Raw genomic sequence first — 27,602 nt, forward strand, 5'->3', positions numbered from 1 at the left:
GCCCTGTAAAGAAATGTTTGGAAATGTTTTCTACATAGATAGTGTTTTAAGCGCGTGTGTCGCTGCTGGCTGCCTGCAAGCAGATATGCCTGTGGTGGCACAGTCTATAAGGAACTACTACATTTACTGTGCTATATCGCATAATCGGCACATGTTCCCTAAGGAACATTCTTCCTTTTGCTACATCTCTGTTACAAAAATATACAAACTTAGGTTCTGTAAGTGCTCTTCCTTGCAGGTCTCATCTGACAAAAGGTGGTCTACGAAATGAAATCACGATAATGACTGCTGTACGATGGACACTGTGTCCCTTCAATCAACGTAAAAAAAATGAAACAGGGCAGTTGTGACAGTGTCGGGTATAGAACAAGACCTGACAATTACTCATCTACAGAAGTAACACACATGTGTGCCATCAGATTTGAAGGTGAAATCTATGTTATTAAAACAAGGACAGAAATTGACATTGTGTTTCATTTTTGCTCTTTTCTGGTCATACTGAAAGAGCACTGTCACAAAAAGTAGAACAACATTCAATATTGTGGATAACCCATAAGTTAAAGGGACAACTCCGCCATTGTATGCCTTTTAACGTGTTTGATAGATGCATAGTTCCATTAAATTGTCATGGGGTTTGTTTTGAAAATGCATGGGGAGGGGTTCTTCAGCACATTGTAAAGAACGAAATTGCTTATTTTAATTGGGGCCCAGTTTGTTTACTATACTTATTTAACCAACTAACCAACTCCAAACTGTTCCGCAATCCGTTAAATTGGGACACACAAGAACTAAGTAGTAGGTTCATTAATGCAGCGATTTAGTGTTCCGGCTCCTCGAACAATGCTGCATGCCGTGTGTCAAGTAAAGGTGATACAACTTCAAGGGTTTGTGTCAAGCTAACACAAGGAATTCCAGCTGTGCCAAAGCTAATTAATATTAAAACGTTCTCATTGCTCCGCAGTGTACTCCAAAACTTATCCAGCCACCCAATCACTATCAAGAAAAAGTGCGGTATGTGTTAAAGAACCAAGTTATTATCACATTGCTTCGATTTCAATAAATTAGAATATGAACTAGGAACAATAATAGCAATACTAATTATATTGTAACCTAGCAACAAACATTGGGCGCCTCAAAGTACAATGAGAACGGTTCAATTAATTAAATATTCTTTTATTTTAATATAAACACAATAGCGGGTAGGAGTCTTAGGAAAAAAGAGAGTTCTATAATATATATACATTATCAGGAAAGGTTACTTCAACTTCCAGTTTTTCACTCGGAAACAGTGATCTGGGTATCCAATAGAAACCCTTCATCCTCAAGAGCCAACAGAAATACTCGTTATTAAACAATAGCTCATAGAAGTACAGCAAAGTATTGAATCTAATTGCTGCTCAATGGTCTGTGTAAAATTTTGTAAGCTAAAATTTCTTATTTAAAATAAAATTAATATATTTGTTATTAAAGGAACGTGAATCCAGTTACGCCTAATAATTATAGAATAATTTAATTATAATATTTTCAATAATTCTCCACATAATAATCAGCAGACTTAAAGAAGAATTTCTACTAGATTTTTTAGTTCTGCCTTGTATTAAAATTCAATAACTAAATTCGCTTACAATACTAAAAGATATGTATCTTTTACATCAATTAAAGGGTTTGAATCACCGCACCGTATTGTGTTTCTTGATTTAGACAGCAAGTGTGCTTACTACAAACAATTAGTATTGAGACAGGACTTACATCGGCCAAATGCATTTGAAATGAAACAAAAACATTAATGATTTCGACTAATGCGTGTGTACACAATAAATTGCTAGAGCGCTTCAGGTTGTCAGTAACATATCTATGTTTATGTGTTTCTGTGCCAGCTTTTTTCTGTAATCCTTTGGCATTTTTACATGTAAAAAATATTTCTTAGAACGAAAACAGTGAAAGTAGTCAAAAGAAAGTAAATAGAAAATTCTTCCAATATCTTGTATTTCATGATACTAGAAATCCTATTATCAACGTTAAAATCAAAAATCTAATCATCACCCACAGGAAAAAAAAAGCAATCATTTCAAAACATAATACTGAAATAATTTAAATATTTCAAATTCATAGGGTTTTTTTTTTTACGGAAAACAGTGTAAACATTCATACAAGACAGGAGAGTATATTTATCTGGTGTCATCAGAGCATTTCTACATTTTTCTAAGAGCTGTCCTCTTAATCTCCATGTCAGATGAGCGGCACTAAGTGGAAAACGATACCACAACAGAGGAATAAATACATCCGAGGGATCTCTACTGCAGGCAACATATTCTATTCACCAGGAACAGAACGGAGGTGTATTATGCACGGAATAGGAAACAGAGGAGGTTGTAGCTGCAAAAACTATAAGAAAGGTTGGTAATGCAAAAAAGAGCATACCCTCATTGTATTTTCCTGCCACTGATACTGTGCTTCAAGCAGTCAAAACACGGGTTAAAGACTGCATGTTAACCCCTTAAGGATAATGGGCGGTCCCTGGCACAGCGGGTACATTATTTGGGGGACAATCCCCATCTTCCATGGGAAGCTATTGTGACACTAACCATGCTGCCTATATAGCTCTAGCTGTATAATAACTTAACAGTTCAATAAAAGAGATACTCAATCATTTAAATACTTTTAAAAGTACAAGTAAAAGATGGAGTAGATGAAGAAAGGAACAGATGAGGAAAACTGTAAGGGCTGATCACTTACGGGTTTTGCACTGACAAATGCGGCAGCCGTTCTGGTCTAATCGGAATCCATAGCTGCAATCCTTTTCAGTAAGCGTGCAGTTAGGCAACAAATCACAGGTTGGGGGAGCCATGGTGATATACGTTGGTTCTGTACGGGAGAGAAAATAAGAATTTATATTACAGGTGCTGGTTGGAGAGCCTAGTAATTCACTTTACGATGACATATCTCATCGTATCAAAATCTTTATTTATTCTTCTGCAGAACATTCATTTGTTCTTCCTGTTTTGTTAAGATTCAGTGTTGCTATAACAACCGCTATGGTCTATAGGTGAACGGTGGTAGCATGTACATGTTTCATAACTTTGAAGACATTGTACTGCAGCGTTATGTCTCCTCTGTATACATTTTGTCAGGTGGTTTTAATGAAACATCACATTTAAAAAAAAATATGAACATACATTTTTCATATCATTATAGTTTCTGAATAGGATACTGCCTCGACCAACACAATATTCCTAATTGTTGGCATTTTTTCCTTAGAGAATAATTATAATTTAACAACTGAAAAACAAAATCTGAAATTTGTGCTGTCAGCATTGAGGTGTTTATCTATTTGTTTATCTATTTGTTGTTTTTTGTTTGCACCAGGTGTTAAGGTGTTAAATAGTCAAATCTGGAAGAGATGGGGGCTCCCACTTTCCATCAAGCTTTTGGTATCTGAGAGAAGTAGAGAACTAGGATATGACTTCATATCTTGGCGCTCCACTTCACCTAAAAGATCACAAGGACGAGGGAGAGTTGTGTGCTGGTTCACAATTTGGCCTGCCGAGGTGGGCTCCCATTTTCCTATGACTAAGGGCTGCGGTGGCAGCAGGGCTGGGCAACAGAAGAATATCGTTTGACAACAGGAATGGCTGGTTCTCGCAGGTGACATCAGCATCCCAGCATGTATATCCCTTCTGGAAAGTGGACAGCTGGATGACATGAAATAATTTGATGGATCACCGATATTGAAAGGGCTTTCTGAAGAATACTTAGGAAAGCCATTGCAGACGTTGTTTTGCTTACTATTGACTTTTATAAAGTCAATATTACAGGGAGAGTTAGTGAGAAAATAGCTATTTATCAGTTTAATAATACAGACATTGTTTTAGGGAGGCAGGGACATAGCTATCAGGAATGTCCACTGAGACAGATCTTCCATTCTATTAACATGCTACATACTGTAGCTTATTCAGTGATCTTGGTAGTGCATCTGTAAAATAAAATACAGAGATGCAGCTAAAAAAATCTTTAAAAGAAAGTCATCACTGAAAAAGGCTTATTTTGAATCAATATTTAATTTTTGAGAATCAACAATTCTCTATAGCCAAAGAATTGAACTGATTTCTGATGTGTCCTTGTGAGAACATTTAGTATTATGCCTCTGATGAGACCTTAATTATATTTTCCTTAAAAAGATATATTATTTTATTGTGAGGCCTGAATCACAAGTGTCCAAGATAGTCAAGAATTCTAGGCACTGTCCTGCTGCACCACAAGCTGCATTTATGGGCAATGGTGATCCTGGGAATGAAAGAGATCAGAGCGGGTGAACTCGGTTGAGGGCTATGATTCTGCACTACAGAGCTCAACTGCCAGTCCCATGTGGCCACCATGCGATGTATTGAAGCCAAGCACATTCCAGTGCTGTGTTTCAATACAATTATTCTACCTCTAACTATGCCACCAATCATATGTATGGTGGGTATGCTCTAGGCCACAGCATGGAACTTCAGGCCTCAAAGGCCACTAACAGGCCAGGGTTTCTTGATACAGTCTGCCTGATCACAGGTAGCATTATTTATGAATTAAATGTTCAAGCTGGGACATCCAGAAATCCAGTTTAAGAATTGCTCTTAGCCTTTTCACTTCCTCCAGTAAAGCCTCCAGGTGCAGGCTATTTACCCATACAGCACTGAGGATAAAGGGCAGTTGGGTTTTTCAGTTTCAGAAATTATGTATTCATTCTATTACATTTATTTACAAAGCACCAGCAGATTCCGCAGCGATGTTACAGTCAGTAGAACAATGTAGAATCACACACAATAACAAACTGGTACAAAGAAGAAGAGGGCCCTGCTCTTGCGAGCCTACAATCTAGTGGGTGGTTGAAGGGGAAGTGAGACAATAGGAGAGGACTGCTTGGATGGGGATGAGTTGATCTGGTTCTGATGATGTGTTGAAGCTGTTGATTATTCAGATGGTTTGATTATAATGATGGTTGGGAGTATTGGGAAGGAATGTTGTACGCTTCCCAGAAGAGGTGGGTTTTCAGAGAGGTTGTGAAAGTCGCGTATGAGGCAGAAAGTCTGAGGGAACGGGGAAGAGAATTCAACAGGAGGGGTGTGGCGTGGGTGAAATCCTAAATACGGGAGCAGGAAGAGGTAACAACAGTAGAAGATAGCCTCAGGTCATGAGAGGAGCTAATAGGGAATGGAGATATATGGGGGTGCAGAGTTGTTGAGGGCTCTATAGGTCAGAAGTTTAAATCTGATTCTGAAGGGTATGGGGAGCCAATGAAGTGATTGGCATAGCGGAGTGGATGAGTAACGGCAGCAGAGAAAAACTGATCTAGCTGCAGTGTTGAGGATGGACCGAAGCAGTGAAAGGCGGGAGAGGGGGAGACCGGTTGGTAGAGACTTGCAATAATCCAGGCGGGATATCACAAGGGAGATGTATTAGCCAGGCCTAGTTGGTCAAGGATTGTCAGAGGTAAGCCAACTCATCCACTATGAGTCATATCATGAACCTCCAGCCATAGTTTAAGCCAGCTCAGCTTCTCCCTTTTCCCTGAGCCTATTGAGCCCTGTCCACCTGGCGTTAATGATGGAAGATGTTTTCTAACATCCACCATAAAGTCACATAATTCTTAACCCTGTCTGAATCTATAACTTATAAAATATAAAACAAGATTAGATCAGAATTATTTTATGGACAACGGTCAGCAAGCAATATTAAGAGCAATCTAAAACCAAACTTTTGGACAGCAAATTGTGAGTGAGAAAAAAGAGTTACTTCATGATGCACTGGGAAAATGCATAGGACTAGTGTAATAACGTCATGCCTATTGCTGAGCTGACCTCATTTATTAGAAGCAAAGGACTTTGAAAGGAGCAGAAAGGGAAAAAAAGGTTTTTAAGCTACCCGCTTATAATCAGGTGTTAGCTCATAATGAAATTGGATTTAATTCTTCTCTTCGCAATTACAGATTCTAATCCTTTTCCTCTATTCTGCAGAGGCATTGCCAGCATTGTGGATAGAACTGCCCTAATTTCACGGCACACGCTGCCCGACTTTAATGAATGAAATATCTCCCAGGTGAAGTCTGCTGATTAGCACCAAGGCCACAAAATGTGGGCTCTTCGCTGCTTCGTGGGAGCTTGTGCCAGGCCCAGGATTAACCCTGCCATTTCTCCAAATAATAGTGGATTGTACAAACAGAAGATTTTACTGTTAACCCACAATTTCTCATAAAACAGACCTTTAAGGCTTTTAGAAGTCAGCAAAGATGTAGATTTACACTATGTGGGAAAGAATAACACATATTGTTAAAGGAATCGTAACTTGTAAATGCCATGACGTTATAGATCAATTAATATTTTAGGCTGGACTATAGATAACACTAATTTATCCTAAAGTATCCAGAAGTTTATTTATTAAAGACCACTACTCCAGCGCTAAGACAAACGTCTCTGTCTTTATAATAACTGTATAATACCACGGATAATAAATGCGCTTTTAAAATATGCATTCTTATTTTGCAAAGAACACTTAACAAATAATTCACGCCATCAGCTATATATTTGTTAAAATAACAAGCCATCCATTTCTCCAAGAATACCATGGGCCATCCAACATTGTCCATTTTGCGCTGGTATTGATTTAACTAGGTTTAAGCGTGCTTACATTCCGCTCTTTTTATGAAAGCTATTGGACATTGAACAAACACATCTAGTCTGGCTTTGACTTAATCAGTTCAGACACCGTGAGCCGATGTCTTCATGCTCTAAAGAAATAGTGTATTAAATGATAACTAAGTAAAGCCTCCTGTATTTACTGTCTGCAGTGACGAGACAAAGAGAGACAAATTGTACTTCACGTGCTACTCAACTGTCTAAATGGTCCATTTTAGACTTCATGACTTATTATTAGCTTGGCGTTGAAATGCTTTTTTCCGTATCACAAGTTAAAGGATGTAGATCTATTATAGAACAATATTCCCCAGACTTACATATAGCTTTGGCGGGCCAATTTATCTAAAATTTCATCTTAATTCAGTCCCTATAGATGTCTCTTATCTGTTTGAAAAATTATGTTTGATCAATTCAAGAAAGAACGTGAACATTCAGAGATATCTCATTGTTTTCTAAACTTGGTAAGTGATCTCAAGCTAGGACATTTCTTGCATTAGAACAACAGTGGATACAGAATCACTATGGTATCGCTGTAGAACACAAGTTCAATAAAAATATGTAAAATTACCAAGAACACACTGTTCTACAAATAATTAAATTGCATTATTGGACAGAACCATAGCTAGGGTACTTGGCACCTGAAGGGTATTGCTTCAGAGGACCAAATTGTGATGCTGGGGGAAGCTTCCCTCTTGCCCCATCAAATTTACAGTCCAGTTATTGGAATATATAAACCGAGATAGGTCACAGGTGAGAAGTAGCCGCTCAAAATGGAGGTAGTACAAACAGTGCCAGTTAGCCACTCCAACTTGTTTCTCGCACTGCCCCTTGACCTAGCATCACTTATTGGAGGATCCACTGGTCTATTCATTAATTTGATGTTCAGGTGATGTTCTATTAGTTTCTGCAAACTCAGCAAAACTGACTCCCTACTCAGAGACTCCTGTATGTGAAACAAGGAGCCATGGTTTGAAATATAGCAGTAAAATATATCCTATTCAGGGAAAAAACAACCTAATGACACAGGCATATCTTAGAGACTAAGATCCAGAGTCTAATATTTTGCTCTTGTTTGTTCGGGCATAAGATTCTACATTTATAGATTTGGGCCTTAGTTATTATTGAAAATAATGTAAATATGGCAAGTTATTTTATTCTCATGCCAATTAGAATGGGAAAACTAACAAAATCTACTTTAATCATCGTATGAAATGATGTCCCCAACATTCTGGTTAAATCATTCTCAGTAAAACTCTGGCCACAGGTGTTGAAAATACATAACAAATAACTTGGTTGTATACTAGATCCTCTAATTGGTCATGTCATCAGAAATGTTTTATCACTGTAGGCCCAATGTAAGACTTTAGAGTAATTTATGATTTTATTCAAATGGTAGAATAAATAAGATCAAAACAAAAGTATTATATAATAGTTTATTGAAATGCAAATAGCTAAGATGCAAAAATGAGTGCCCATGAGCTACTCGGAGTTATCCATTGTATGGGTCAATAGGTTGTTTGAAGAAATTATTCTTAATTTCCAAAAATCTTACTTCAGGAGGCAGATGTCCTCATGGCTTTTGACCTTTCCTCTCTACTGCCACCAAATGTGATCACAATCTTTTATATTTAGGGGAAAGATTTAAAAGCGTACTTGAATTTCCACATATAAACACCAGGGTTTCTAATTTATAAAAGAACAACAACCCTGACAGGTTATATGTATGGATAGAGCGATATGCAACAAATGCGTATTCCGTGTACAAAGTTTTGTTCACAATATCATTGCAAAAGGTCTAAAGTGTATTTAAAATGACTGTGATTCACTCAACCTTCACCGTCAGCAATGTTTTATCTTAACAATAATTACTATGTTTCGAAGCGTCTTTCTGTATCAGTGATGAATGCTCTGCACAGCAGGTGTAAGGCTACACTATGCTGATAAATACCGCTGAGCACTTATTTCAACTATTAGGATATTTTAGTATCCTGGTAGACACTTCAGCTGAAGTCATCAAAATGTCAGGCTGATGTCCAAGTGATGAAGAAGACATCATCCTACCCTGTTTATATGATAACACAAAAACCTTGATGATCTGCTTCACTCTACAGTATCTTAAGTCCTCTGAGACCTATATCTATATATACACAATATATATATATATATATATATATATATATATATATATATAAACAGGGGTGCAATTCTCTTGCATTCTCTAAAATTTGTCATTGTTATTGTAATTAGGGATGCTGAAAGCAATCACTGAATCAGCACTTAAATTATCTTTTGATGGAATCTACCCTTGTGCCAGGGCTCAATATTCTCTGCATGCAAAGGGTTAATATTGCAGATCTAAGAAGGAATTGAGTAGGCAGAAGGACTGAATATCCGACAATGAAGCTGGTCTTTTGTGGACTACATTCTTTGTTACTATCAGTTATGGTATACCCACCTGAATGTATTTAATTATATTTTTGGGGCAAGGGAGTAAGAAAAGTTGCTCTGATATATGGCAGGGAAACAGATCTACATTACTTTAGAAAAAAAAGCTATAAAGACTGCCTTACATGCAGTTTTATCAACATAGCCTCTTTGCTCTAAGAATAGAATTGATGCACCAAATTTTAAATATTTATTTTTTTCGACCAGTAATCAAATTTTAGGTGACATTTCACCAGGTGCCGTAAGTAGGGGATTAGATATGAGAAAATATTTAAGGGAAACAGATGGTGGTTAAATACACTTAAAGTACAAATCTAACCCATTGACATTATTTGCTACAAGCCAGCCGGGGGGCAGATTCTCAGGATCACATAGTGAGCTGACTCCTTCATATTTTGCTCTAATTCAATGATATATGAGCATAAAAACAGGTGCCTTTCTCACTGCTATACTAAAGGTGAAATACCTGCTTGGACATAATTAAGTGGATTTAATTGAGAATATCTGTAACCCCTGTTAAGTAAAGGTTTCCTAACGACCATTACTAGAGTCATCACCATTAGCATGTCACTACAATCTAATCTTAATGATGGAGTAACAAATAGTTAATATTTAGAAGACCCTCAGTAAGCTCAAACTGAAACAGTTCCCCACAGATGCACGCTGATTCTTTCCGTGTTATTATCTGCAGGATTCCGTAAAATGATCTGATAGCCACAGCTGTCCACCTTTACAAAGTGTCAGTTTGACCCCATGCCCTTGCATTAACATTTTCCCCAGATGAAAACTCTTATCCGGAATCATTTCCTATGCAGAAAGAGCTTCACTTCACAGCTCTCATCTGCTATCTATCAGTTGCATGGGTCAGGAAGGCTGATTTAGTAGCCAAGCCAAAAACTGCCTAGCAGCAGAAGGGTATCATTTACATGGCAGACTAAAGTGACAAACAGGAATTAGAAGAAGACGAGCTGTAGGTCCTCAGGTCAACTTTTAGTGCCGACCCTGACGGTGTTATAAATAGAATATAATTAACCACTGTGACTGTGTGAATGTCTATGATGGGTCCACAAGAACTTAATAATACTGGTAATACTGGTATACTATAAAAGCATCAACGCAGAGACTACAGACCATAGCAGGTTAACGTGGTAGGGGGGCTTACACATCAATCAGCGCAGCAAAACTTGATATCTCTTAACATGGTAGCTCACTGCTGACCTAACCAGAGCTATAGGGTTTACCATTAAGTAGTAGAGGTTACCGAATGCATAACTGTCCAATACATTCTCTAGAGGATTTGCAATACATATTTTCAATTAAGCTAGCTTAATTAAGAAACTATGTGCTGATCCCTTTATTCAAATAGAGAAATAGCGATGCACCCTCCAAACAAGAATGCAACAGAAATAGAAAAAATAAATAACTGGATTAAGATATATGGTGCATTTTTAGCCTGTATTGTTTGGTTTGACTTATTGGGAAGCGTTGAGCAGAACATACTTAAACGAGCTTCGTATTGACCTGGTTATTAAACTTGGTTAACAGCCGCAAGTGCTTCCTGTGTATTGACTTCTCACTCTTCCTTTTAGTTAAGTCCATACAGCCATACTGATGTCCAGGGTGAGAGATGTGTCAAGATCGATCGGATCGTTCCCCTTTTAATCAGTTAACTTTCAATGCCCCACTTAAAATTTTACCTACAGCATATGTACCAAATGGAGAATTCAGAAATCTTAGGAAAGGTAAAAGAGGTTTAGTGAAAGGAAAAATAATATAGTAAAATATAGTGTATCTATAGAAAAGCGAACTTGGCACAGACAAAGAAAACCTGTTATAATTATCTCCCAGGCGAACCAAACACTCCCGATTTAATAAAAACATTCCTCCCAAGGTTTTTCTCCTAACGAGCGGCAGTCCCATCTTTCTGTCTCATCTCCCTACCATAGCATTTCTCCTCCACATGCTATCTCATATAAATATATAAAAGGCATCACTTTTGACTAAAGACTCAATGTTTGATTATACATGCACATGCTATCATTAGGACTGTGAATGAATTCCATGCAATACCAAAAGAATATCATTCTGAGAATCTGGTGTGGGAGACATCATCAGGATAAACAGTGGGGATGATGATGCGTTCTCCACATACACACCTAAACGTAGAAAGGATTTGCTTAGTTTTAAATACATTTTTTAGGTGGACTTTCCTTTAAGTGTATTTTGTTCTAGTCAAGTTTCTTCCATACATTTAATCATGAACAGACCATTAATGACGCTTGCGATCATTCCAAAACTACTAGGTTTTCAGACAATAACCAACACAAGAGATTTTGAACAGCGTATGTTCTGTGCTATCCTTGGTGGTTATGACTGTAACATACCGGAAGACATACACTTAAAGGTCATCTATCAAGTGCATAGCTGTGTGAAGCAGTCCTTCCACAGAGGGGACCATGTGTGACTCCAGTTAAATGCAATTCTGCTAATCCTCTATTTGTTGATGCATCTCATTCTACATCCCCTTCTATACCCACACTTTTGTGCCTAGTCTAACAGCACTAAATCTATCCAGACAGCATTGTACTTCTGGTTTTTTTTTAGTTCCTGTCCCTATGGCACCCAAATACAGTTATTTAATATGCATGCCTAACTTCCAATGAGCTGAAATGAACATATAAACGAAATTATTTCAACCCTCTCCTAGAAATATGCACAGGGTGGAAAACAAAATATATCTGCTCTTTTCACTTCGCTTAGCAAGACTCAACAAATAAAATCAGCAATGCTGTTGTCAGTCCTGTGGGCATATAAGTCGGCAATCCACCTTAGCATCATTCAACGATGCTCCAATGAAATCAAACTATTTAACCGTGTAATATTTACACCTACTTAGGCATTTCAATTATTTTTTTGCTCCAGCACATAAATAAGGAGGTATATTAAAGTTAACATCTAGTTACATATATTCAATATACAGCACGATCACACAAATTTGTCTATTTGTAAAATGTACCATATCTTTACAAATAAACCGCAGACATCTTTATATATTGAATATTGCATAGTTCGGGAGATCATGTTGATGCTCATGAATTAGTAATAATAGTGGGTACATTAGCAAACGCACATGAGTTAAATAAGAGTAGAACTCACAAATTCACTATAGCCAACTAGCTCTTACAAAAAAACCCCCAAAGAAATCCTTGCATACACTTACATAAACACTCACATAAATCCTTGAATGGTTGCTCCCAGGTGCGTGACCAGGGTGCATGGTTTTATAGTTTAGAACAAAAAGGTTTTTGCATTTTGTTCATTAGAAAGAAAACAGACAGAAGAAAAGCAATGAAAGACAAGACGAGGAGATAAACAGGCGAATAGAGGGATATGAGGGAAAGGAGGAATGAGAAGTGATGAAAATGAGAGAAGGGGAGAAAAGAGACACACAAAAAAACAAGGCGAGGGGTTGGAAGAGGAGAGGAAAGACATGGGCATGCACTTACAAACAGACACTCATACTAACACAAAGACACTCACACTAACACACTTACTGTTACCGAGTCATCAGCCAACTTTAATGCAGCTCACACAATGGCTACTACTACTACTACTGGGTCACGTAACTCAAAGTTCCGCACCTCCACTGAGCCTTGCCTCTGTTTGGAATACGCCACAATCCTGGTGGTTTCATGGACATAAAGAGGTAAGTCTGGGATTCTGAAAAAGTCACTGTCAAACCAGGGCAAGTGGCAACGCTAAGGAGATGTGAATGTACGCTTGCGACTTTAGATGCGTGTTGTCTGTGGCTAGATATGAGTCACAGGCAACTACAAGAATGCAAGAAATGCCACGTGTAGCCACTGCTGTGGTCTTTTAGAATGTCTTATGGAGTCAGTGGCTTCCTGAATACTTCTGACTGCCTTAAACTTTCATAATAAAAAGGTAGAAAGCTTTTATTTTATATATATATATATATATAATTAGGCAAACGGCACGCAAACTTCTTGACGGGGAATGTAATACAAGAAAACGCAGAAAGACTTGCTTTTTTATGATGTACCAGGTCTTGGTAAGACAAATCGTATTCAATTTTGTACAATTGTGAAAATAAAAGATTATTTGACTTCAAGAATAATTGCCTACAGATGAAATAGCTAGAAAACAGTTAAAGATGTGAGACAGCATGTTCGTATGGTGCTGCATACTACTAAAGCATCATCAATCTTATCTGACCACTCAACAGAAGAGGTACAGCGAACAGACTCGACGCTTCTACTTCATATGCAAATTGGATTCCCGTACGGTCTCTGCCCCCCCCAATCTTTCTGAATCATCCTTCAATGTTCAGTATAGCCTTGGAATAATAAGGCATATGTTGGAGCTACAGGGTACAAATGACTCCAAACATCCAGGACATACTTGTCCAGAACAGTTGTATCTGGAACACTTAAGCTGTCTACGCTGCCGAGGTATCCAACCTGTAAATTCCAGCCAGGAACTAAACAAGGAACAAACTCTTACCTCTGTATAAATAACTGAACTGAAGTGAACTTTTATTCTTCATGCCAACGTCAAATGCAAACATTTTAGGCAGACATCAAATGTGCAAACATTTTATTCATACCCATACGGCTTAGCACCTATTATCCTCTAACTCTACTTCTGTTTTTTGCAACCTGTGACCTTGAGGCTTTGTTGTCCATGGAGGGCAGGTAATACCCAACAGAAACTACCAAAAATTGTTTATTTTCCTCTAATCACACAAACTTTTAAGAAGCATTTCCAACAACCTATTAGCTCCTTTCTTTGTGTCACATGACAATTAGGTGACTGCAAGGTGATTTTATGATGGAACATCTAAAAATCACTGACATTATGGCTAATAAACTAACAAATGGCCAACCTTACAATGTGTTTGTTACTGCCAATAGATTGTAAGTTTGCAAGAAGATGGCCCTCTTGTTCATTTCTACCACTATGACTTAACGTGCATTGTTAATTTTAAATGGTCTTTGTTAAACAATCCAATGTCTCCTGTTGTAACAGCGCTACAAAATCTGCTGGCAATATATAATTATAATGTATGACTAAGGTATATATAGATTCTTATACTTCATAAAAAAATAAAAGCAAATCATACACATATAATTTTCATTTTATATTAAGGTCATTTCTCCTTCCCAAGGAGAACCATTACCATATAGAACTAGATTTTGGGAGAGAGACCTAGGGTTTAAGTAGAGACCAATGACTCAAGATTTTTTTGTTGTATTATAAGGGTTCCATCTCCATCAAAACCCAGGAGGTCTCATTTAAGTACCTTCCTAGATGATATATATCTCCTTGGGACTTGTAACACGTAAACCCTGGCAGGTCCAGGAGATGCTGGCGCTGTCAACATCAGAGGGGCAATTTTTTTTATATATATTATGTGGGATTGCCCATTGGTACAGATGTACTGGTTTGTGGCATTCAATATATGCCAACTAATTTTAGGCCGAAAATATTCTCCTTCTCCTGCTCAAATACAGACAAACCACACAGGATGAACATTTAAACTCATCTACCTCTTCTTTGTTTCTGAAGCATGAAAAAATGAAATAAGAGCAATATGTTTTCAAAAGATTATTTTCAAATAACTCTTTAAAATAAAATAAAGTACAGAATATATGTATAAAAGCAGGCAAACAATATCAACATGAAGCCCGGCTTACAGGTGCGCTCCCATAGCAACAGTTAATAATTCTTATTGATAGTTCCCCGGGAAAACTACAATTACACACAACATTTATTTGTTCATAAGCTTCTGATCACCTACTTAATTATAAACAGTCATGCAGTTAATATCCATTCTAGTGGCTTCTCCAGTATAATAACACTTAGGGTCTTGATGAAAGCGAAACAGAAAATCCACATAGATCTACTTTACACACTCTCCTTATTGCCGTTCCTCTTTTTTACTGAGATTTTAAAGACAATATAAATCATCAAAGCAGTTATGCGTTGTTACTTTATGCAAACCAATTACATTTTATTAACACCGTACTAATGTATTTTTTAATTAAACATCTGAAAATTGTAGCGATTCGCTATTTTGATTTGTCTACATCATCCTAAAACTTGAATGAAACAAGTAGTATCACTCCTGAATTTCAAAGTTCTCATGTACACTGGCACAACATAAGTTACATTATTATTTATATAGCAGAGTCCGTAGCGCTTTGCAATCAGAGCCAGGATAAATTTAAAACTGCAAACAATAACAGACTGATACAAAAAGGAGAAGAGGGCCTTTACCCTCACCTTCATCGTCTTTACCAGAACCAGAACTTATGATGTGCATGCAGATATAATTAAAAGGCTCAACCACGTGCATTCATACACAAATATCCAACATAAATACACACACACACACACATACTTATATCCACGAAAGGGAACTTTGGCAATATAATCAACTGGAATTGATTTAAATAAAGCATTTTATAAGGCAGCTAATATCGTCCTGTAGGAGAACCCCACCGGAGTCCTATTGAGGTTAAGGTGTTAAAACCGCATTTCTCCTGCCAACTACTTTTAGTGAATAAACCACACTAACATCCATAAACAGGGACCCAAGCAACAAAATATCTCTTTTCCTGTTGCTGCAGCTTCCTGGCTGGGCGATCCACACACAGAAACCATGAGTCTTGGATTTTCTTTACCAGCAGGCAGCCATGCAGCTTCCACTCTTACTAATTGCAACATGTGACTACAAAGTATTTGGTTGATCCTGTCACATGACACGAAGTAGGAAGATAACTCTGTCCCCTAGGGGCCCTGGAGCAATTGCTCTTTTTTCGCATTGTTAATACTTCCTGGCTTATTTATGCGTAAAACTGGCCCCTAGGTATCTATAAATATGGAATAACAGATTCAGAAACACTGGCATTGACATCCATCATTAACTACAGATCACAAAAAGATTAATAAATAAATATCCATAATTACAAATATTTATGAACCAGATCAGTATTGTAGTAATATGTATCCTTCATCATTATTCCAGCATTCTCAATATATACTCAATATCATTTCTCATTACAGTTAAAAAATGAAGAGTGGGCTCTGGAGTACCTGATAGCTCATATTATTATTGATTTCAGCATCTACATTAATCAATAGCTGGCTGATCCTGTCACACCACAGGAAGTAGGAACCTAACTCAATCATCACCAATCATGAGCCACAAATGGAGTCTCCCTGCATCACTGCAAATACCCCCGCTGCCAGAGAAGAGCCCTGGGCCCCCACACTGTATTCCTGCTCTGCTGTGCAGATGCCTAAATTGCACTGCACCGAGTGGGAGCTGCTTGCCACCAGGGGCCCTAGGGCAATTGCCCTACATGTATGTCGTCAATGGTTGGTTTAATTTCTGCAAGTGTATCGTCTAAGACGTTGGGGTTAACCATGATACAGCTTCACTACCCCTATATCCCAGAAACGTTCCTTTATAAACAGTTAATGCAGAAGGTAGATGAAACCTGTTTTAAATGCATGTTGAGCAACCAAACAAGTGGTAGAAGAATGAGCTCTATTAATAGCTACTTCACTTTTAATGGGATTGGTGAAATGTATTAGTGCGGTTGAAGTCACACACTGACCACTGAGTCATATATCCAAATATTTAATTTTGTTACTAGGTGTGTGCTTTTGGCCCATTAGTTGCTTGACTTTTAAGTAATGCAATACAACAGGGAACCAAAATTGCTAAATAAACCAAATTAGGATGTTATTGATGTTTTAACATTTTGGATGCTAGGAATTGGAAGTACTGGAAGTAGCATTGTATCCATAAATAATTAATAATGAAAATGACTCTCACACTCCTAAATATGTAAGGTCACATTGGGACACCTATGTTGGGGTATGTGAATAGAGCAGGGCATGATCACATGCCAACTTCACCTGGAGAACCACTTGTTGGCACTCAGTAGCAGACCCTAGACCTTTGCGGCAGCTATGCTGGACAGCACTGTCCCGTAAAGACCAAGGCACTTAGGTGTTATAGACCTTACTAGCTAATGAGAGACACGTTGTAGGCTTATCCAAATGAACATTTCCAAATGAAAGTTTTTTAAATTCTCTAGTGGAATGTAAATCCATTACTTGTACTCTAGTTGTTTGTGAACTACAAATCGCATAAACCTTTACGGTAGAAGAATGCTGTAGCCTGAGCCCCCTTCCCCCCAGTCTAATCTATTTGATATCCATCTTAAATGAAAATATTATATATTTATTCTACCACCAGAATTCAATCACTGCAACCTTGAAACTGCAGCAACCTCTCTCAATCAGTCAGCTAAGTGGAACAATGCACCGGAGAATAGTGAGAAGCTTTCCAAACAGAAGGCTAGAAAGTCCCATAGGAACGTTTCACGAAGTTACACATCTCTCATTCGAGGCCTGTGCACATCTTTCCTGACTAGATGGGAACATTTGTTTCTATTTACCGCATTTATCTCTAATTTAGCAACAGGGACATTCAAAATGAGTAGACTCAAAAATAGCAAGAGCAGAGACTTCCTCTAATGCCCTGTTTGTACACCGGGACAGAGATATATGTTCAATACATTTATTTAAACCTAAAACATAGCACTTTGTGAGTTTACCTGAGAATTTCCAGACGTGCAAAAAGAAATGTAAAGCTTCAGTTACAATAGGGAACTTTCTAAGTACGCTGAGCCAGAGGACTCCTTTACTAGTCCAAGACAAAGATTGTATTTTAAAGACTCACTGATGGTGGCAACCAAACCATTGTTTAACTTATCAGGAGGTAAAAATATGCGGAATTACGTCACCTGTATGCACGCATGGATTTTAGTTGTGATATACTAGTGATAACAATGTTTTTTTCTGGAAGACGGTTACTCAGGTTGCAAGAAAGCTTTTCAAAACCAACAAGATTACTAAGAAGCCTGACTTTGGATGCAAGGGTCTTCAAAATATGTTACTCTTTTAATATAACAGACTATACAGCATCGTATTATAATATCTACTTGTAAGATTTATCAGGAAATAATTAGACCTTCTCCGACAATAAGTTAATGAGGGAGCCAGGAACTTGTTATGTGGTAGAGAACGTTAGGTCAATGTTAGGAGCAAACTTGAATAATTAACAATAAATAATACGATCAGACCTTCAAGTTGAAGCAGATGTATACATTTGCATACATTCTACACAGGAAAAAGAAAGTACCAGATGTTCATTGGGTAGTTCAAATAGGACTAAAATATATTCAAATTTATATATGTTTTAATAAATAGAGAAGATATGTTGCTGAAGTTTGCTCCGCAAAATAAGAGACAATAATCACGCAAAATAAGAAACAATAATCACACAATAAATGTGTATAGTTCCCGTCCCTTATAGTGAATGATACCTTCACAGCTTTAACTGCAGTAGACAAATAATAAAAATAGGTAGGAAGCAGATGACCGGAAGAAACAGAATGTGAGATCTAGTTTCACTGATCATGAGCGTGACTGTTATAAGCCTTGTGAAGCTCTGTATAGCTAATTAGCTGCACATTGTAGGCTCATCCAGCTGGAGATGTCCAAACTTTTGTCAGATTTTGCTCATCGATGTGAAATGTGCTCTAGCCGTCCGTGATGTCTGATCCTTTATGCATTCTTGCTGACAGACAGTCTACCAGCTATCCCTCCCTAAAGCGCATTATATTCATGTACCCTCTGTTTCTATTCTATCTCCATTCAATACCTCCCTTGGGGGGGTGAAATTCTGGAGTGAGGAAAGGACGTGAAAATCCTTGTCACACTCAGATATTAGTAGTCAACACAGCATGCCTTTGCTCGCACGCATATCTCTTCCAATGGCCCTTTTGATCATTTTTTATAGGAACCACAGGCGTAAGGACTTCTTCACCTTGAACGTTATCCTTTTCTCTGCCTTTTTTTCAGATATTTGTGATTGCCTTTAAGGGACAGCCCAGACGCACGCTATAACCTGCTGTTAGCAAATGGGCTGTGACATTCATGCAAGTGAGCTTTATGGAAGCCTCAGTGGCTGAGACAATCTTGCAAACACAGTCCTCCTTCTCAATTCATCCACTCCTGGTTTACTGCTCCCCTGGACCACTCGCTGTTAAAGCTGTGCTTTATGGACCTTGCAGCTATAGGAATTAAAGGCACACAGAGGACACAAGGGATTGCCATTAAGACGCACCAATACTATTCTGTTTACAAACCTTTAGCTGCTCTTCACAACTTTATAGCAGACACTCAATACAAAAAATAAGTAGCACAATTGTATAGTTTTTATAGGGTTAAAGGGACAAGTAAAGCTCTGTAGGAACAGCAGTTGAAGTAGGAACAACCATCTGTAGAAAGGGACCTGTTAGTGAAGACTTTGGAATAAGCTCAGAAGCTCGACTTCTAGAATGCCCCACAGCCTAATAGAAGGATCCTCAATGACTTTCTTTATCCTTTGACCAGATTTGTCCCTGCATTTGCAAGATGGACATCACATGGATTTAAAGGGACTTCTCAGCTATCATATGGATTAAAGTGCATAGAATGGCTGGAATGTCCCTTTAATACAGAATAATTTTTATTGATTGACAATTTCTTCAATTACTGTTTTGCAGTGCTGAGCAGTACAAACAGATAGCGATAATCCACAGATCCCCATCCTTCCTATGTCTGATTTGCACAGGCTTCCAACACTGTTCTTCGTACAGCAGAATAACTCAGAACTAACCAAAAAAAAATATATAAAAAGAGAGAAATAATCCTTCCCTGAAGAGCACATAGTGTAATGATGTATGAGGTTGCGCTAAAAGACAGTAGTGATACTGGTTGTGTTGCTAATGTGATTTGGTCTTCTATCCCTCGGCAAAATTTTATCCTAAAAGCAGGGACATAATAAGCGAATGCCAAAAAATGACAGAGGAGGAGGACGTCAGGTTTGAGGCTGTCAGTGTCGGATGAAACACAAGAAATTGCCCAAGCCATCTGTCATATCTAGAGGATTTGATTTCTACGGAAATGTTTCCTTAATCCCAGATACAAGCAGTCTTGTAAACCCTTTAAAGTGATGCCTCAAAACAGATGAAAAGGTAAAAATGCTAAAAAGAAAAAAAGTTTAGTACAAATTAACTAAAATCTGTATAAAATGATTCTTTTGTGTGTATGAAAATAGTACGTGGAGAAATGTGACATCTGATGGCAAATTGCTTAATAACTTTGCTAATTAGTAACAGCGCGATAACTGAGGTGGCTCAAAAAAGTATCTTTTGTATTTTTTATAGTTGAGTGATTAGCCAGACACTTTTGAATCCTACCTGGCAGGCCTCATGCCCATTCCATAATGATTACTGATTCTAATTATGATTATTGAAAAACCTGCCTTTAACCTTAGGAAATACACTCTTGACTCTATTGCAGAAGATGTGGGAGTAAACGACTTGAAGTCTAGCATCATTAGGAAATGAATCTCAAACTCCAGAAAGGTTTCATCCGCTTCTATAAAAATATTTTTTTTTACTCCCTAGCGAAGGAAATGTCTTGAGAATAAAGCAGTTGGCAATGAAACAAAGTCTTCCAGGGGCTGGCTCTCATTCCATCCCTCTTATGGGGCTTATAAACACTGTCATGCTTCCTACGCGAGCTATAACTAACATTATCCAAAGCCAGACGGGGCATAATCTAAAATACAGTTGACAATAAATAAAGTAACAGTGATTAGGTTTATTAAGCAGGTATTAGATTTTTTTGTAAAACCCTTGATAAATAATCATCAAAGTGTTGAAAATGTACAGAAAATGAATGACGTAATATAGGATGACTAGATGTCTTCTTTAACTGGAGATAAAAATGCTTCATGCAGAGCACCAATGCAACCGTACAGTATATGTTTCTATAAGTGTCCATGTTTAAAGTAGACTTCTGATCATCATACAGTAATAGAGAAGCCAAAGACATTCACGTAGACAGCCCATGTATGTTCTTTACAATTCACCATCGTGCCCATCATTAACCACTAGAGGCTGCCCGGCTGCGTATAAAGATTACAGACAAAGCACTGAAATTCAATTGACTTCTCAAATACCTTCACTTACTAATGCTTCAAGAGTCCATTTCAGTTATAAAGGGACACTAATGACCACTTTTATTTTGATAATAAGGGATCCTTCCTAAAATTGTTGTTTTTATCATCAATGGCTACTCTTGGTTTGAATCACCTAATAACCTTTCGGCAGATCATGATATATAGAGTTTTTATCAACATTGCTGACATTTTTAAGGTCTTTCCCTAAATGCAGTAGACATTAAATACATCAGAGCTATCTGGGTTTCACTCAGAGTCTCCAGATGAAGCCCTGCTTTCTTGGAGCTCTGGGTCAAGTTCTTCTATTGCAGAAGATTGACTTCTCAAATACCTTCACTTAATAACACTCCAACACAGCGGGGTGCGACCCTACATGCTTTGCTAAGTGTCCCAAATCAGGTTTAGCATCTGTGAAACATGTAACATGGTCTCCATTAGCAAATATGCACTGCGTCACACACTGATAAAGCCGACGAATTCTATGACGTCATTCTGTGAACTTTTTATTATGTAATCATTTGCTTTTAAACTTTTAAGGGTCAAACACATGGTGTGTTATTAAAATCATCAGTATCAGGTCGCAAAAATTTAGAGATGAAAGGATTAAAAAAAACTATTCTGTTTATATTTGCAGGGGTTTATGTGTCTGCAATGCCCCGAGGAGGGAGGGGAGAAGAACAAGTTAATGATTAGCTGGAATAATGTTCATTCTGCATGGTCGAGAGTACTGTAATAGCCAGAAAATTAGCCAGAGAATGGGGCCCAGTGGTGTCATTTAAAGACATTTCGCAAAAGTACATCAATCTCTTCAGAGGCTTGTGAACATGAAACTAGCTACAATATTCTGTCGGAGACAGGATGCATAAAGCATACTGAGTCTGCTCTATACAAAGAAACATTTTCATATCACAAAACCGGTAATTTACCAAACCAGAAGAAGAAGCTTGAATACTTTAAATTCCATCGTTACCTCTCTCCTGAAACTAAAGCTTTTTCCTGCAAAATCACAATGCGATAATGTATGATTAAGTGTACTGTTTCCAAACGTGGCATGTAAATATTTAAAAAAAAACATGAATTGTGATCTTTCTAACCCACTGGAATTTCATATTTTAAATCAACTAATATTATCGAGGTACTGAAGTTCCAAGCCTGTTCTTCATTGTCTTAAAGGGAAGCTATAGCTAAAGTTGGGCCTAAACGAATAAGCTTTCAGTATAGATGATGAATATTTATGTCCGTTCCATATATTGAAAGAATGTATAATATATGAGTTTACATTATGATATTTCAGCAGCCTGGGAGAAGCAATTACACTTTGAATTGGTTTATAAAGGGATATTTTAAAAACAGTTGCTTTGTGATATCTTTATTTTTGAGTAGTGCATGGCCTCTGCCACCCAAAGGAACTATAACACAGACAATACAACAGAAGCAGACGCTCTCATTTCTTAGAGGTCCAAACTGCTTTTATAAGATGTCAGGGACCTGAGGCTGACTTACAGCGTCAGTAAACAGGACTCAAAATTCACAAGATGGAGGGGAGGTAAGAGGTTACCATTAAAACACAAACTATAAAATACTCATTTTTTCAGATAACTCGGTTTCTAATTCATGATAAAGCGTCCTTATACTGAATGCAAAACGCAACATTTAATCAAAGGGAAAGGGAGTGGCATTTGGTGGCACTTCCTGTCTGGCTCCAGCTACTTCCTGGTGCAAATCGAGACACCTCAGTGGAGTCGTGGTTACAGTGGGGTGGGAGGTGAAGCAGAAGTTATTACTATTCCTGTCCAGCTACATCACAGAACAAAATGGGAGTGATGATAAACAACCTCAATCAATGTCACAGCTTGCTACACTGGTCATGGGCGATGAGAGGATTTGGCCTATGATCCCCACTGTCCCAATAGCAGCACAGTAGGGGTGTTTAGTGCTTGAAAATTGGGACTGTCCTTTAAAAACTGGGACTGCTGGGATGAATGTTTTCTCCATCTACTTGCACACACTAATGCCTCCTGTCAACCTCACCTCCTCCATCTGTGCAGCTTCATAAGGGGGGGAGATATCTGTTTACACTGGCCTTATTTACCTTCTTCAAGACTGGTAAACAAATAGCATGTTTGGGATTGACAGGATAAGAGTCACAGTAGCTTTTATTGTGACACTTGATTATAGGATGTAGAAAACTCTTAAAAACATTTAAGGAAAAACTCGCCTTGTGTCTTGGTGTGTTTGGAACAAAGTACATTGAGTCTTTAGTCGAAAGTGATACCGAAAGGCACAAGTACCAATTTAGTAAGCTTTCAGGACCTCAGAGGTCTCTTCTTAAGACAGAATACAGATCATCAACAATAGGCTAGGCTACAGTTTCTTCTAACAAGAAAATATTACATACAAGTATAATAATATGCTTTTCTAATGTTCATGGCAAGCATTAAAGTGACCCTATAAAGACTATTGCTGATAAATGCAATTATATAAACAATATTTTTTACATCTGCTTTACTGAACAAATATAGCAGATATATTTAAAACATATATATTCTTTTACACGGACATTCAAATAAACCAGCGATTGCCTGAAACACTGCTGGTCCACTGTCTTCGACCAGTTGTCGCTGTGCATGCGCTGGGAGAGTCTGGACGAAGCCATAATTGAAGAAGGGACATACTCAACCCCATGTCACCGGGCTACTCAGTATTTTTCTTAGCTCCCACCACCTTTGCTGAAAATCTGCTTTACTTATTATTATTAATAACTTTTATTTATATAGCGCCAACAATTTGCGCAGCGATTCTTACAACATATTTAGGGTAAATGACAAAACTAGAATTTACGGAGTAAGACAAACCGATACATTAGGTAAAGATGGCCCAGTTAGCAAGCTTACAGTCTAGAAGATCTGTGAGTTAAATAACACTGATGTATTCAGTATTTTAGAATGGCACTCATTAAACAAAATAGTATGCAATTTGTTCATTTACATAATGTCAGAAAGACTAAACATCCAATACATATATAAATATCTCTATGCAGACTTTACTCGTTGCAATCTTTTTTTTTAACACACAAAAGTATATTTGGGATACTCCTGCCTTATTAAATTCATTCTTTTTGGTGGCTTTTAGACCTATTAAAAAGCAATGTCAGTGCAGTCAACTTTTAACGAGCCATTAAACGTTCTGAATCTCGCTTGATTCTAATCTTATACTAATAGATTGGCTACAAGTCCCCTAGGCCTGACAAAATAATAAGAGCCATTAACATAATTGGTACCTTCAAGGAAAAAAGGCTTCACAAACTGGTTACAATTCATTATCGCTCAAATTCATTTAACACTAATTCAACATTTCATACTCTGGAAGAAACCTCTATGACTATTCCCAGTGATGGAATATGTTGTACTGCATATTAATGCAAAGTATTTACATACACTCTGACCTTTTAGATTAACAACAGACACGCTCACTGAAAGGCTTCTAGGCAGAAATTCATCACTACGCTTATTAATTCAAATCAAAGAAAACACAAGGAGTCAATTTCAGTTATAAAGGGACACTAATGGCCACTTTTATTTTGATAATAATGGATACTTCTTAAAATTGTTGTTTGCATAAATAATGGCTACCCTGAGTTTGCATTACCTGCTAACCTTTTGGCACATCATGATGTGTAGGGTTTTTATCAGCTATTAAAGGTTGTTGACTTTCAGAAGGTATTTACCCAAATTTCTAGAGGTAAATGCAGTAGACATGTCTTGGAATAAAAATGGCAGGGGCATTTGGTTAAAAACTCACGATACCTACCAACATCACTCGGAACTCTCCAGATGAAGCCCTGCTTCCTCTAGGCTCTGGGTCAATTCTGTAGCCCACTAACTGCCTAGTCCCACCAACTTCCTTCCCACTCCCCACCATATAAAGGTTGTTTGGAACGTGCCCTGCCCCGATACTTGGATGGCAGCTACACCCACGAATACAGTAAATACCATACTTTGGTTGTCAACAAATGGCCTCAGCTCTATTACAGCTCCCTCATGTCATGGCCTAGTGCTATCTGCAGTGCTATGTTGCAAATACCTCTATAATAAGACAGACTTGGGTAACCAATTAACTGAGTAACGCAGTATGTCATCTCCATACCTGCGAACTTGTGGGCTCCGGCTACCCAGAGCCATCCCTTGAGGGATATGGCCAGAACTTCACACTGACACCCCCATTTAAAGGAAGAATGGGCGGGGAGCGGGGCGTGCCAAGACCCCGCTCCCGTGACCTGGATGATTCGGGATGAGAACCGGAGGAGCAGCGCTGACTCTGCAATCTCCAGGTCAAACCCGGAGAGTTCCAAGGTATGGTCATTGTTTTCAAACGGAAGAACTCAGTAGTGCCTTTAACGGCTTTTGATTTAAATTGATGGCCCACTTACCTTGAAAGTAAAATACACTATTGAATATAATTGTTTGATAACCAGTATCATGCCCTACAGACATTTTTACTGGTATTTTGGCATTACGTCCTTGAGCCAATTTTACTGGCATTATAAGTTTAAGGCTTGCAATGAGCAAAATTAAAAGTCAGGGTCAGACTTTAAGTAAGGTTGGAATATATTTGTCCCGACCCATATTTAGTCATGGACAATTTTTCTAGAGCTACAGCTGAAAAGGTAGTCAAGGTGAAAGTTCTTCATACGCTCGCTCAGGGTTGCTCGGTAGCCTCAAGTCAAACAGTTTATGCCCCATATGTTGTTTACAAAGAGATTTTTGATAATTATCATCCAGTCCACTGTGTTCGCGGTACTAAGGACTTATTATCATATATATATACATGCCGCAGCTTAGAAAATTGGACACATGACGCTGTTGGCAATGCGTTTTATGTAAAACAAACGTTGCCATTTACACAGTGAAGTAAGGGGAGGGAATTTCTTATCTACTCAACTATTACCATGACTGTGGAATGTGAAAATAGATCTTCTGTACTATGTATAGAACAAGCATCCTGGGTTCTTATATAAGCAGGCAGCAGAGGTTTAATTGCAGAGAAGTCTCCAGAGGATCCATTAGTAAAACAGCCTTGAAGCCTTAAATACGTGGAAACGTCATGTTTCGTTTAAGTAAAATAGCAAAATCAAACCAATATTTCAGAATTTTTGGATTTCTGTGTTGTTTCTACTTCTGTTGTAACCAGGGCAGATAGTAAGATAGCCCCAAGAACATGGGGACCACAGGGTCAAAGAAAGTCTGTGGTTAGGTTCATAGCCTGATCCGGGTGACATTGTGGGACACAATTCATCTCCTGATGTCAGATGGAATAAAATGAAAAGGCTTTTTCAGGGCATGGATTGTCTGTTCACAATGAATCTAATTCTGTATCAAAAGCACAGGGAGATAAAGCAGCTTGGCTCCAGGTCAAACGTCAAACAGAGCCATTACTTTTCCCTCTGTGATAAGAATAATGTTGCAGTGTTGCTGCAGATATGTGCCCGTCCCCTACAGTCTTAGTACCAACTCAATTATTTCAATGATCTTAAAGTGTTAGATGGCAAACTGCTAGAACAAGCAACCGGGATTAACCATTACATTGTCAAAACTGCACAGGCTGTTCCAATATTTGATCATGTCTACAAGCTTTCTGTAAAGGTCAGACATTCTTAAAACAACCTGGTTATACAATACTTTTGAACTAATATTTGAAGCATTAAATGTACTTTAATCCATACGATAGCTGTGTGATCTATTTAAATGTTCATGTTGTCCTTTTTTGCAAATGCATGGGTGATTCAGCAGAAGCCCTCATATGCATCTCAACACATCTCCCTGAACAGGCTCATCTCTAGACAGCTCTACCGCTGGCTCGGAAAAGGGGAGGGGGTCTGTTCAGTCCGTCGTGTGCATGTGATTTCCATGGGAGCACTTTCTATCCACTGATTGGCTGTTTCAAGATTTGTCTAAAATCTAGGACAATAGACTGTTAACTATGATCCAACTCTGGCTACGATGCAAAAGTGTACACCATACTTGGGAACTGACGTTGGAGGGCGGTCACGCTGATGCTAGGGGTGCTCCTGGTGATGTCAGGGGGTGTTCCGGCTGACATTTCGGGAAACAACCCCATTTCAAGGAGAAATGGGTGCTGAGTGTCAAGACCCCGCTCCCGTGACCCAGAGGAATCGAGTGTTCACCCAGAGAACTGGAGAAGAGGCACTTCTCCAGTGGTTCTCAGGGTCAAACCCAGGGAGTTCCCAGGTATGCTAATAACACAAAAACATGAATTATTTGATGCCTCCCATTTCAAACAAATGCCTGGATCATTTCTTCCCAAAGACTACTTAAAAATAAATTTTTTACTGCTGGTCCAAGAATATAGTG

General features: G+C 38.1%; 1 protein-coding gene across 1 annotated transcript in view; it reads right to left on the minus strand.

The window, feature by feature from the left end:
• The window catches only part of CRIM1 (cysteine rich transmembrane BMP regulator 1), a 296,241-nt gene that overhangs the window by 47,556 nt on the left and 221,083 nt on the right, over nucleotides 1-27,602 (minus strand). Inside the window, exon 8 of the mRNA XM_053459281.1 lies at nucleotides 2,737-2,865. Coding sequence (XP_053315256.1) covers nucleotides 2,737-2,865 — 129 coding nt within the window. The remainder of the gene's footprint in view (nucleotides 1-2,736; nucleotides 2,866-27,602) is intronic.

The sequence above is a fragment of the Spea bombifrons genome, chromosome 3 (genome assembly GCF_027358695.1).
Source record: "Spea bombifrons isolate aSpeBom1 chromosome 3, aSpeBom1.2.pri, whole genome shotgun sequence".
Classification (NCBI taxonomy): domain Eukaryota; kingdom Metazoa; phylum Chordata; class Amphibia; order Anura; family Pelobatidae; genus Spea; species Spea bombifrons.